Below are 13,496 nucleotides of genomic sequence, written 5' to 3'. Positions count from 1 at the left end.
GCTCCCAGAGCCAGAGAGGGAGGAGGAGCTGCCGTCGCCCCAGAGCCAGAGAGGGGTGAGGAGCTGCCGTCGCCCCCAGAGCCAGAGAGGGGTGAGGAGCTGCCGTCGCTCCCAGAGCCAGAGAGGGGTGAGGAGCTGCCGTCGCTCCCAGAGCCAGAGAGGGGTGAGGAGCTGCCGTCGTCCCCAGAGAGGGGTGAGGAGCAGGGAGTGAGGAGCTGCCGTCGCTCCCAGAGCCAGAGAGGGGTGAGGAGCTGCCGTCGCTCCCAGAGCCAGAGAGGAGAGAGGAGAGGGGTGAGCTGCCGTCGCTCCCAGAGCCAGAGAGGGGTGAGGAGCTGCCGTCGCTCCCAGAGCCAGAGAGGGTGAGGAGCTGCCGTCGCTCCCAGAGCCAGAGAGGGGTGAGGAGCTGCCGTCGCTCCCAGAGCCAGAGAGGGGTGAGGAGCTGCCGTCGCTCCCAGAGCCAGAGAGGGGAGCTGCCGTCGCTCCCAGAGCCAGAGAGGGAGGAGGAGCTGCCGTCGCTCCCAGAGCCAGAGAGGGAGGAGGAGCTGCCGTCGCTCCCAGAGCCAGAGAGGGAGGAGGAGCTGCCGTCGCTCCCAGAGCCAGAGAGGGAGGAGGAGCTGCCGTCGCTCCCAGAGCCAGAGAGGGAGGAGGAGCTGCCGTCGCTCCCAGAGCCCGAGAGAGGGAGGAGGAGCTGCCGTCGCTCCCAGAGCCAGAGAGGGAGGAGGATCTGCCGTCGCGCCAGAGCCAGAGAGGGAGAGGAGCCGCCGTCGCTCTCAGAGCCCGAGAGGGAGGAGCCGCCTCCGCCACCAGAGGGAGCCGGGCCGCCGTCGCCGCCTCCGCCACCAGAGGGAGCCGGGCCGCCGTCGCCGCCTCCGCCACCAGAGGGAGCCGGGCCGCCGTCGCCGCCTCCGCCACCAGAGGGAGCCGGGCCGCCGGCCTCCGCCACCAGAGGGAGCCGGGCCGCCGTCGCCGCCTCCGCCGCCTCCGCCACCAGAGGGAGCCGGGCCGCCGTCGCCGCCTCCGCCACCAGAGGGAGCCGGGCCGCCGTCGCCGCCTCCGCCACCAGAGGGAGCCGGGCCGCCGTCGCCGTGCTACCTTGGAGATTCGGGGCCCCCTCAACCAAAGAAGGCTTGAGTACCACCACCCACCATAACAGCCCACCCAAGGGACATAATTGGACTCTTGGGGGGAGGGGGGAGTTGGCCGATTGCGGCCGGTGTACGTTGTACATGGGGGGAGGTGTGTGGCAGAGCAAAGCTCTGCCCTTTAAATTGGCAGAGATGGGGTTAACTTCCCCTACCTGCCTGGGTTTATTATGTTCAGGTGGCTGGGGTTGATTAGTTGATTAGTTGATTAACGATCAATCAGCGCCCAGCCAGTGATATAAAAGGAGGCATCTGCTTCTCATTTGGGAGAGGGAGCTGAGGAAGCAGGTTTGTTTTTTGTGAGTTTTGAATTTTCTAAATCCAGTGAAGGCATTGCCCAGCCTGGAAACTTTATTTTTGTGAGTTTTGTTTTTTCTTTATTTGTGTTTGAGTATCTGTTATTTTGCCCTTGTGCACTTTATTTTTGTTTATTTATAATAAAATAGTTATTTTTTTGAACTGCAGTCTGTCTCTGGGCCTCTATCCACTCGCCAGCCTGCCACAGGCGGGCCGACTCCACCATCGCCAGAATCTCTCTTCGGGTGACGCAGTATCGACATTCTGCCTTGTTGAGCGACCGGCTATAGTATGCCATTACGTGCTCTTCTTCGTCCCTGGTTGGGACAAGACAGCTCCGATGTCCTCATCACTCACGTCTGTGTCCAGAAGGAAGGGGGAGTCGGGGTCTGGCAGAGCCAGCACTGGCGACTGGCACAGGGCGCTCTCAAACGAGTGAACGTCTCCTGCCGCTCAGGGGTCCATACAAAGGGCTCCTCTTACTGCAGGAGGCTATGCAAGGGGGCAGCGATGGTATCGAAGCCCTGCACAAACTATACTCCGGTAATAAGAGGCGAGCCCCAGGAAGCCTCAGATTTGGAGGGGGTTGACGGAAGTGCTGGCCTCCATGCTGATGCCCTCCTCTCTGACCCAGTGTCCCAGGAAAGTGTCCTCTCTGCATATCATCTGGCATTTTTATGGATGCAGCTTGAGCCCCGCAGCTGTCACTTGTCGGAACACCTCCTGGAGAGAATTCAGGGCTGCCTGGAAGGTCCTCCCATGGACCAGCAGGTCTTGTAAATAAACCAGGCACGCAGTTGGGGGCATCCCAGCCAACGCCTTCTCCATAAGCCGAAATACTAGCGCACCTGTTGGACCAAGACGCTTGCAGTACCATTGTGAAGGGTGTCACGGCACTGATAGCGGGCTTTCCCCAGTCTTAGGGATGTGTTTGTTTGTCTAAAGCTATATAGGTCGGCACCCCTATACATTGCTTCTGCAGTAACTGTGGGTCACAGACCTGCTCCTTTCCCGACCCGGTATACGAACCAAACAGCGAAAGAGGTTACTGCTCCAAGGTACCCAAATCGTACCGTACAGAGTGTATCACCGAAGCGGACCGAAGGTATTGGACTGAGTGTCCCACCACCGAACAGCACCGTACCAAGTGTACCACCACTGACAGTGTACCACCACCAAGTATAACACTCACTGAACCATGCCTTGCAAGGTACTGTACAGCACAGCACTAGTGCTCAGGCACCAGGTGGCTGTGAACCGATCAGTTCATCTCGGTTCATTTTGGACTTGCACTATTCTATCTGCTTTTACAGTACTTTGCCTGTAACATACTGTACAGCGACGTTACTGCTTGTATTGTCTGAGACAGCGGGTTTTTGTTACAAATACTGTATACTGCACCAGTCCTGTTACAGTACCTGCTTTATACAGGAGCTGCAGTTTTCCACGTACTTAACAAAAAACTGCCAATTAAAAAATGCGACATTTGGTAATCTAACACAAAATACTGTACTACTATTATGGCTTCCGATAGACTTTTGCGATATCATTTAGTAGTTTCTTTGATGACATAAACTTTTGGCCATAGCTGTAGTGCCTTGTGTAGCAAAATACTACAAATAAAAATATATCTCACTTCTATTTCATTTCAGAATGAACCAAGCGCCAACAGCTGGACATGAAAAGGATGTGGGCAGAAGAACCACTCATCACTTAATGTACCCAGAAAGTGCCAAACACCTTCAACCTAGTACCAGCCTTGTACTGATTCCATTCAAAATCCTTGACTTGCAGTGGCTAGTGAGTGCGCTGACAACAGGAAACATCACACAGTGAGTAAAAGGATAAGGAATTAAGAAAAGCAAGTGTGCAGTCTAAAGAGAGCACAGGGGTATTCGAACAGGGGTGTGGCTGGGATTCTTGGCCAGGGGATACCGTGCTGTCCATCAAGGGGACGTGTGCAAAATTCAGGAGCAAGTGATTCATCCATAACTCTGTAACTACAATACAAAAAGTTCAGTGGTGCTACAGTATGTAGTACCGTAATACTGCAAAGATAAATTCAATAACTCACATTTTAACTGTAAAAAGTCTCTCTCAGTGTCTTCAATGTACTATTTGTTTTTTTTAATTTTGCGTAATTACTGCATGAGTAAGAGATTGTTTATTAATGAACACTTTTGAATTAAAGAAGAGGGGGTTCTCTAAAACCTAAACAAAGTAATGTTACTGTTACTGTTGTTATAGTGTTTGACCAGCCCTTTTCAGTACCTGCCGTTCTCATTGCCCCTTAAGTACCCACTGAAATACATATACATTTGATATGCACCAACTGTCAGTCAGTCAGTCCTCACTGCAGCATTAACATAACGTTACACTTTCTATGAGAAAACCACCTGTTTTAATGAATCTGTGATGCATGTCATATTTGTGGAAATCAGTGGATGAAAGCATTCATTGTGTGTGTAGTGACACCTGACACCCGGAGTACTGTATAGTCATAGTATAAATCACAGAAACCAAGAATGTACTCAGGAAATGCTATTCAAGAAAAGAGTAGTGTTGGTGTTCTTTTCAACTTTGAACTTCTGTCATGTGTTCAGATGCTTTTTAAATAATCTTTTGTACGCATTCACGTTTTCAAGACTGTTGGTAAAGGTACTTGCAACAGTTTCCTGAATACAAAACTTTTTTTACATGCAGGACATATACTCAAGTTTTATCCACAATCACTGCCAGCAAAGACAAGGTGAGTTTTAGCTGCCTGTGCTGAGTTTTCAGTACAATACATTTCTTTTAAACTGCTGAAACCTGGTCGACTATATAGCACTTTAGCATTTTGTCAGAATACTGTACAGTCCCATGGATTCAATAAAAAAAGAAAACATGCCTCCTGGATGAACAGTATTTAGCGCATAAAGACAAAAGTAATTGCTTTATTGAACACAAATTGGGAAACACATCGCTCTACTGAATAACAGTGATGTGTTGAATGCTGTTAGGAGTTATCTGGTAAGGTTGTAGAGGCATATTCGTGTAGGTTATTAAAAACAGACATGGTTAATGTAGTAAACCAGAGCTTTCAAATAAAATGTCCTACCTTCTGTTTGCGTTGGTAAATTAATTACTTAACATGTGTCTAAGAAGATGTGTTTGTTATTTTCTTATTTTTTGTATAATTTGGGATGTGCAGACTTTTGTTTTCAAGAACCAATTTATAGCTCCGATCTTCCTGGTACACTTTTACTTCCTGTGTGACACTCGGTCACATGGTCTACTAGAGTGTTCTGTTTGGACAGGCCTTGGAAATTTATATGGGGCAATGAAGAATGAGTGTAGACTCTCTTTTACTGCAGTGTTTGAAAGTTTTTTTTAAAGATTTTCAGCCAATGATTATGTTGCAAATGCCAACAAGAGGAAGAAAAGGTACGTCAAAATACATGCCACCCCCCCAACAAATCTCTTCTAATTCTATACATGAAAATAATTCATGCACTCACAAAATAGACACACAATGCTCATAACGAAATATAACAGTTAATTTAATAAACTGTACCAAATCTTCAAATGTATTATACTAGGCCAATTAACACAGCCAAGTAAAAATGGTGTAATATAGAAATTAAATATGTTGCCACCATTGTGGATATTAACAGAGGGGTCTCTTTTTCTTACAGATCTTAATCTTCAACCCAACCTTTTTCAAATACATATCCAACAACTGGCTTGAAAACCGAGGGAGGTATCCATCCACTGGATTGCTGACATTAGTGTTTGCTATTCACATTTGTGATGAGGTAAGGCCACATTCCAGGAGCACAGTATTAATAATAATAATAATAATAATAATAATAATAATAATAATAATAATAATAATAATAATGAAAGTCCTTACAGTGGTTGTACAGTTTGTCCTTAAGTGAAATTGACGATCATTTAGTGCTGGCCATGATAATGCTGCACAAATTACAGGAATAGAGAGCAAGGTAAAGTTCAAACAGCAAGAAGTAGGCCTACGAGTACGCAATATGCACAGCACAGACCACTGCGTGCCATCACGGTGCGGTGCGTATCTGTGTACATTATATCCCAGGTACGTTGTAAATGGGTTTGACTGTATAAACATTTTACCTCCATTACTCATGCATATTCATTAACCTGTACCCATCTCCTGAACCTGTGCCGGATCGAGCAGGCAGGACAGCTGAACCAATCAAAATGCTGAACTTTGTGAGAGGAGTTGGGAACCAATTAAATGTTTCTGCTGATTAAATGGTTCAATTGAAGCTGCCGATGTTCTGAATTCAGAAGACATGTTGACAGGAAGACCTGGTGCAAAGCTGATTTAAAAAGGAAAATAACTGATCCAAACTGATTTAAAAAGGAAAATAACTGATCCAAACTGATTTAAAAAGGAAAATAACTGATCCAAACTGATTTATGATCAGAATGTGTTTGAAAATAAGATATGCACAAAAAGGCAGAAAGCTATGGAAATGTGTTGTGTTTTAAACACTGAGCCTCTTCAGTACCACTTTAACATGTGTGCCCTATCATCTACCTCAAATTGGATTAAAAGTCTCCTTTTTGTTTTGTCACTTTCTGCAGGTGAATGTTTATGGATTTGGAGCAAACAGTGAGGGCAAGTGGCATCACTATTGGGAAGACATTGAAGGAGGGGCCTTCAGACAAACAGGGGTCCACGATGGGGACTATGAATATAACATCACCAGAATACTCGCCGATATCGGCAAAATTAACTTTTTTAAGGGGAGATGATGCATTCTCACCTTGTATAATTGAGGTATTATTAGACATTGTTTTTATCATATCCGATATGTTTATATTTAGAGACTTTTATAAACTTCAGTAAGCAAAAATGTGTAACACTTATAGACATAATTATGTCTGAAGTGCAAATCTGGGGCAGGTGTCATCGCTGTGGTTTTATGGATTCAGGTGTTCTATACCAAAATCTATAAAAAACAAACAACCCCAACTGGGAATGCAAAGTGGGTAAAGAGGGCACACCTGTTATCATAGTGTGCTTGTTTGCCTTGGACTGTTTGCATTCCTAGGGGTTTTATATTATTTACATTATTATGAATTTAGAAGTATATACAACAAAACTGTTATTTTTTCACAGCAGGGAACCCTATCTTTCTACAATGGTGGCATACAGTAATGATAAAAAAGTGCTTTTGGAAAATATAAATTCCTGCAGTAAATGGAATAAGTGAGGATCTGTTGGTTTTATTGCATGAATTTAAAAGCTACTTAAAATGCATTAAATGGTTATTATAACTCATGAAATAATTTACTGGTTAATCTTATGATTTACCACAACGTATTGATATGTGCAGGTATATCATTGAATAATTGGATTTATTCCTGCATATGAATTGTCAATTAACAAAATAATCATTAATGTAGAACAATGTATTCATCTATGCATACCCATTTTCCATTCACAAAATAATCATTAATCAGCTTACAGTAATGCACAATTGAGCAATTTGGGCACAAAGGCAGGCAGTGAATAGATCTATTTACTTATTGCAGCATGGTAGACTCTTGTGGCATTTGGAGTTACATAGGACTCCTGAATACAAGAGCACTTTTAGTTGGAACACTCTTTGCTGCACATACATCGTTTGAACCCTTGCCCACCAGAAAGAGACGCTTAGAAACAATTTCACTGTTATCTTGGTAACAACAAAAGTGATTGGAGAGACATTCGGTCACTAGCCAAAGCCACTTGGTTATTCTTGGGGTTTACCGGTAAATGTGTGAAGTAAAGTGCTATCATGTGTATTTCAGACATTTACCAGTAAATCTTAAGATTTGCCAATATTTAGAATTTACCATAACACACACACGCACGCACACACGCACGCACGCACGCACGCGCGCGCGCGCACACACACACACATATATAGTAAGGGATTGGTCGGTTAAAAAACGGAAAATACAATTTATATATTATATATATGTGTGTGTGTGTGTGTGTGTGTGTGTGTGTCAAGTGCATCATACAAACTTAAATACTATATAGTACACATACATTTAGTCCCTTTGGATATGTAAACTTGTGTATCCTTTTTAAGTACTGGAAATAATAACGGTAATAATCATTTTAAAAGTCAGTTATTAATGTTAAATGCACTGCATGTTGTGTGATTCTTTGCGACATCTAGTGGCCATAGTCCGCTGTTTTAAAACATGGCATCCAGCAAAGGAGCCTGTGTGGAATTTCTTTATCAAGCAGGAGAAAACGGATTTTGCCAGGGAAAAGGAGGAAGCACAACTATTTTTATTTAACCCAAAATAAGAGGTAACTGTTTCGGAAGTGTGCGCGTAATGTTTTTCTCAAACTGGTTTAATTTTGTACCTCATGCTTTTTCTTTGTTAATCTACTTCATTAACACAGATCACAATACTGTTATTTATTTGTTTATGTTTAAATAAAGGCTACTTATTTGATCTTTTTGGGAAGAAACTATATTTGGGACCACGTACAATTAAAAACATTCATGATTGAGCATGTGATGCATTATACATTCAATTTAGCCGAAGCTAACCCAGCCAGCATGCCCATGTGGGTCCCATAGGGTTGTATGTGGGTTAACATGGCTGAGTTGGGCTTGGGTTCTGAATGGGCTTTTTTCAGGCTTTTGTATGGGTCCTAGTTGGGCTCTACAACTGAATCTCTCCAGATAATTCCTATTAATCTAAACACCTTTACTCCACGTGGGCCCCAAATGGGATCGCCCAAATGATCTAAAAAGAATGGCCCCGCAAGGGCCCTATATGGGCATGTAATTGAATCTGCTTGTGTCTTTGTGTAACATTATAAAACTAAAAAATCATATAAACTGTCTGGATAAAGGTTTCAGAGAAATTAATGCATTCATTAATAAATTAATTAAAATGATATATTAATTAATACATATTTGTTTATTTTATAATTAGTAATAGCATAACTAATAGTAATAATAAAATCAGTCTTGAATTTAATGTGGTATAATTGTAAATCGCCCTAAATAAGGGCGTCTGCTAAGTAATTAATTCATAATAATTCATAATTAAAAAAAAGGCTCGCATTTTACATTTACATGGTTACAAGAAACACCACATGACATTTCCTGCAATTCGTTATTGTACTGATTTTTAAAATTTTACTTTTGACCCATAAAGTCTTGAACTGAGCACCAATTTGTATTGACCGCGTATCTCCAAAATCGCCCTCTGAGATAACAGGGGTGCGCTCAGCCAATCAGCTGCTCGAGAAAGGCGCTTGAGCTTGTGTGACAGAGATCTCTCTTCACATCGAACAGATCTTAATGACTGGGGGGGAAAGTAACTGTTGAATTTAAAATTATACTGAATTAAATTGTTAATCAAAATGCCAGACAACTGTAAAACATAAACATTTTAATTTTGTTAATGGGTCAATGTCTTACTTTTTTCGATGGCTGATGAAGATAAGCTGAATTTTCTAAGATGAAAAAAAAAACAAAAAACTTTTTTTTTTTTTTTTTCGAAACTAATAATGCTGGTATGAAATTGTGACAAGTTGAATTGTTGTTTGTTATATTCATTATCAAAAAGTTGGTTTAATAGAGTAAGTCAATAAATACTTTCTGGTGATTTTAATTTAATAGATTTACATAACGTAGAATGAGGTTTTAAATTAAGTCTTTTATTTAAAAAAACAATTCAAGATTGTGTAAATCCGATAGGCTTTTGTGGTAAATTAACTATAGTTTTATTACGATTGGTTTCACTGATAGTTTGTATCGCCGTGTCATTCAACCTTAACCGCTGGTAAAGTTATAACTGGTTTCTCTTGAGGAAACAACGGAAACGGTAGTTTAACGTTATTATGGTTGTTGTTTATTTTCCAGTACTGCAATTTCATGATTTCTTACATTTGGATTTCTAATCTGTACAGTTTCCGAAAGAAAATAAACAAACAACTATTTTACCTCAGATTTTAACGGACATTGCGCGAGACATCCTCTGCTTTATATTGTGTTGGGACTATAGAAAAAAAAATGCATTACACGATTTTTGAAGTGTACTGTACGTAAAGGACATGCATGAGTATATAGGTACGATTTGTGATATACAACTCATTTTGACTGTAAATTAATATCATTCATATACCGAAGCCGGCGGCTTGACAACCTTCGGAGTAAACAAGGGGCGCGTTGGAAACGACTTTAGACCGCACTCAAGCACATTAGTGAATTAAAGCAGCCGTGAATTAATGTTGACTAAGGAGGAAAAACTGGGACAATTGAATACTTTTAGCGCTTGTGATCGGGACAAAAAATAAGGCTAAAGGCAAGCAAATACAAGACTGTATAATGTAGAATTTTAAGGTGGCTTGTGTGAAAAAGGATTTTCCATAATCTGTTTGTGTTCATGACTCTAAACCTAGACAGCAAAAAAGAAGCCTCTGTTATTATTGTTGTGTATTATTATTTTACAAAAACATTAATGTATAATTAGACCATTTTTCCTTTTTATTTTTTCTCTTCCCCTCTCCTATCCCGCCACTTTTCTACTTGTTGTTTAGGGAGATGTAACTGTTTAATACTGTGTAACTGTTATTAGTCATGCCAACAAAGAATATTTGAATTGAGACAGTGAGAGACAGCAAAGTGACAGGGAGAGAGAGACAGCAGAGAGGGAGAGAGAGAGGGACAGCTAGCACCTCCTTAGGTTTTATTCTTGCATCTAAGGTAGGCGAAATTATTGATTTATATATATATATATATATATATATATATATATATATATATATATATATATATATATATATATATATAGGATATATTATATATGTTTTGACCTTGATAATATGTAATTGTTAATAGAAGCAGTAAAAAATATATATTATAGCAAAAATGTATTCTTGTGTATACATAATGTTAGAAACTATTTTAACCCTATATACTTCATATCCTGTCTCATACGAACTCATTTTTATGGAGCCTATTAAGCCTACTTACAAGTCGTATGTTCTTTGCAGAAAAAAAATGGAAGATTACTTAAAGTGTTGTCCGAGGACCAAGCGCAGAAAAATCAGTTACAGTAGCAGACCGTTTATAGATTGTAGAGGCTGCAGCTGGTGCTGAAAGTAGCACACTTAAGAAGGACTTCACATCCAGTACATCGGAGCAGGACTCGTGTACAGTGACATTTTGCATGGTACTGCAACAACTACAACTACACAACACAAGCCTTCTGAAATTCCCACAATGGAGAGTTATGACCCAGCCAGGCCTATAAATAACTATGCATTTGAGAATGTATTCAATTTCAGTGATTTTATTCAGTGCTGATGATGACAGTGATTATGATGCCACACCCAATATCAGGGAGCATTTATTGTTTTAATTATTTTTGACATCCTGACTGCTTTTTTACACTTTTGAATTTCAGTTCAGTTTCCAAGATGGGGTCCTAGGGACCCTTCAGAAGAAATTCAGAACTACAATTCCCAGTATGCCCCAGTGCACATACAACTGCATCCAGAATTATTCACACCCTTGATTCAATGTTACAGAAAGTTGGTTTTAGCAACAACAAAAAGTGTACATATTTTATTTTTTTGCATAAATCCATGCAAACATGAAACATTGTCAGTCTCTATATATCGCAAAAACATTTCTGTCCAAAGTAATTGCATTTGTTTAGGGGTGTGAATAATTCTGAACCTTCAGTTTTTGAAATAACATGCAAATATGTTGACAAATTGCAAAAGTCCAATACCGAATGTCTGAAAATATTAATGTTTTCATTCATTTATGCAGCAAATGCTGAATGTACACTTGCATTTATTTTGCTAAAACCCATTCTAGTATATGAAGGGTGTGAATAATACCGGAGGCAGCTGTATGTATTATGGGGAGAATGGGAAATTATAGTTCTGAAGTTTACCTGTAGGGGTATCTGAGACGCCATCTAGGAAACTGAACTGAAATTTAAAAAGTGTAAAAAAAAACTTTTAAGAAAAGCTCTAATTATTACCTGTAAAGCAAAATAAAATACTTTATTTTGGAGACTGTGGTTTAAATAATTATTTGTACAGTTTGGTTTCTAGTAATAAGTAATAGTATTGTTTATTGGTGTTTTTACTACCGGTATTTTAAGTACACTGCTAGTACACTAATGCTACTATTGCCATTTTTAGTACATTATTGGTTTTATATGTCCATTACTATTGGTGTCCGTGTTATATTTGTCAACTTGCATATATTTGAGACGGACAAAATTAAGTGGGTCCAACATGGTTAGCCCAATTAGGGCCCATAATGCAGCCCTCTTTAAACCCACATGGGCACCACTTCAAAATGCTGGCTGGGAATTTACAATGATAGTCCTAGAAATAAAACAAAACATATAAAACAACGATAACAGTAAAATAAAATTTAAAAAATCAGCAGGGAGGGGGACTAATAAAACAACAATAAAATACAATAAAATACTAAAACAACAATAAAATACAATTAAAACGAGCAATAAAATACCATAAAAGAATGTCAACAAATGGAGAATGTCTAGACATGGTCACAGAGCTGGTCCCGTTTCAACCAGTTTTTCAGTTCTGATAAAAGCTCATGTAGTCTGATATACTTTTCATAAAGTCTGGTAACATATTCCAGAACATGGCACCCTTATTAAGGGCCTTAATTGAGAAAGCTGTTTGTGCAAACTTAGTGTGACGTCTAGACACTATACAGTCAAGCGCAATCACTGTAGATAAAGCATTCCAGGGCCGTAGCCAGCCATGAAAAATCACCAAGTACAGTAAGTTAGAGTTTCTATCGGGGGGGCAAGCCCCCAAACCCCTACCTAAAATGACTTAATATCCACAATTAAACAATTGTATAGAATTGTTAAAATGTGCATAAACTGGGGTCACTAAACTGCAGTTTACAAGCCACTTCCACTAGCGGTTTAGCATTGGAATAATAACACCGTGTAACAATTTTTTTTTTTTTTTGTTCCTGGGTAGTAAGTGTTATTTCCTAATTGTTTATGCCTCAAAAGTATAGCAAATGTCTATTATTCCCCACAAACTTTGCTTTTGTGACCAGGACAGGTAAATTTCAAAATATCACTTTCCAATGAGAAAACGGGCGCTTTTATGTCTTTTCGTTCACATAAAGTCAGAAAAAAACAACATATGAATCCAAATTAACATGTATTTATACTAAAGTAATACAAAAATGACTACAAAAGATTTAGAATTGAGTAGTTTTTCGAGATTTACAATTATACTGTAAATTTATACTTTTGAGGCATAAGCAATTAGGAAATAACACTTACTACCCAGGAACTAAAATTGTGTTACATAGTGTAATAAACTGGGATCAATAAACTGCGGGCTAACAGAATGTATTATTCCTTATTAGGCTGATATCTACTTTTTAATCAACATTATTACAGTACTTTGCCTCACCTTGTAAAAAAGTCAATAATCCTTTGTTGTTTCGAAGCCATTCGAACGTGTTTAACTAGCTATGGTGGTATGAACTGAGCCGTACGGTGTCGCTGTCGACTGCAATGACAGTAAACATTTTTGAAGAGCACAGAGGTGATAGATATCAGCGGGACTTGGGAATTAATGTATGCACAAGACAAGAGGGATGAAATACATTTTATTTTGCGACTAAATGAGTAAAGGAGCCTAAATAATTATTAGTATGATTTTATCCGAGGCCCATGCCTCTTAGCTGACTACGGGCTTGGTATTGAAGCAGCACGGTTATATGGGTTTATGTTATCACTGACATAAACCCAACAGGACGTTATTATGTTTTCTTTCCGATTTAGTTCCTTAAGAAGAATAGTCGCCGCAGTTCTTATTATTGAGGTGTACTTGCTTCTCTTATTGATTTCGGTAAAACCTTGATATCCTGTTGATATAATGCAAAGTTATCTTAATGTTGTCTTTATTACACTGGCCAGAGACCTGCGCTTACAACTGCATTATTATATTTTCTACATGTTCTTTAAATTCTCAAATTAATAGTCGAACCC

General features: G+C 40.2%; 1 protein-coding gene across 4 annotated transcripts in view; it reads left to right on the top strand.

The window, feature by feature from the left end:
• LOC121313692 (CMP-N-acetylneuraminate-beta-galactosamide-alpha-2,3-sialyltransferase 1-like) overlaps positions 1-11,898 on the top strand; it is a 77,306-nt gene extending 65,408 nt beyond the window's left edge. For 3 of the 4 annotated variants that reach the window (XM_041246492.1, XM_041246489.1, XM_041246490.1), the window contains 4 exons: positions 3,092-3,271; positions 4,143-4,188; positions 5,117-5,236; positions 6,048-7,393. In XM_041246492.1, coding sequence (XP_041102426.1) covers positions 3,092-3,271; positions 4,143-4,188; positions 5,117-5,236; positions 6,048-6,218 — 517 coding nt within the window. In that variant the 3' untranslated portion in view covers positions 6,219-7,393. Of the gene's footprint in view, positions 1-3,091; positions 3,272-4,142; positions 4,189-5,116; positions 5,237-6,047; positions 7,394-10,479 lie in introns of those variants that run through there. The other variant, XM_041246491.1, reaches the window with a different exon arrangement.
• The last annotated feature ends 1,598 nt before the right edge of the window (positions 11,899-13,496 follow it).

This window comes from Polyodon spathula, chromosome 3 (assembly GCF_017654505.1).
Source record: "Polyodon spathula isolate WHYD16114869_AA chromosome 3, ASM1765450v1, whole genome shotgun sequence".
Lineage (NCBI taxonomy): Eukaryota > Metazoa > Chordata > Actinopteri > Acipenseriformes > Polyodontidae > Polyodon > Polyodon spathula.
This window is presented reverse-complemented; position numbering and strand designations above follow the sequence as displayed.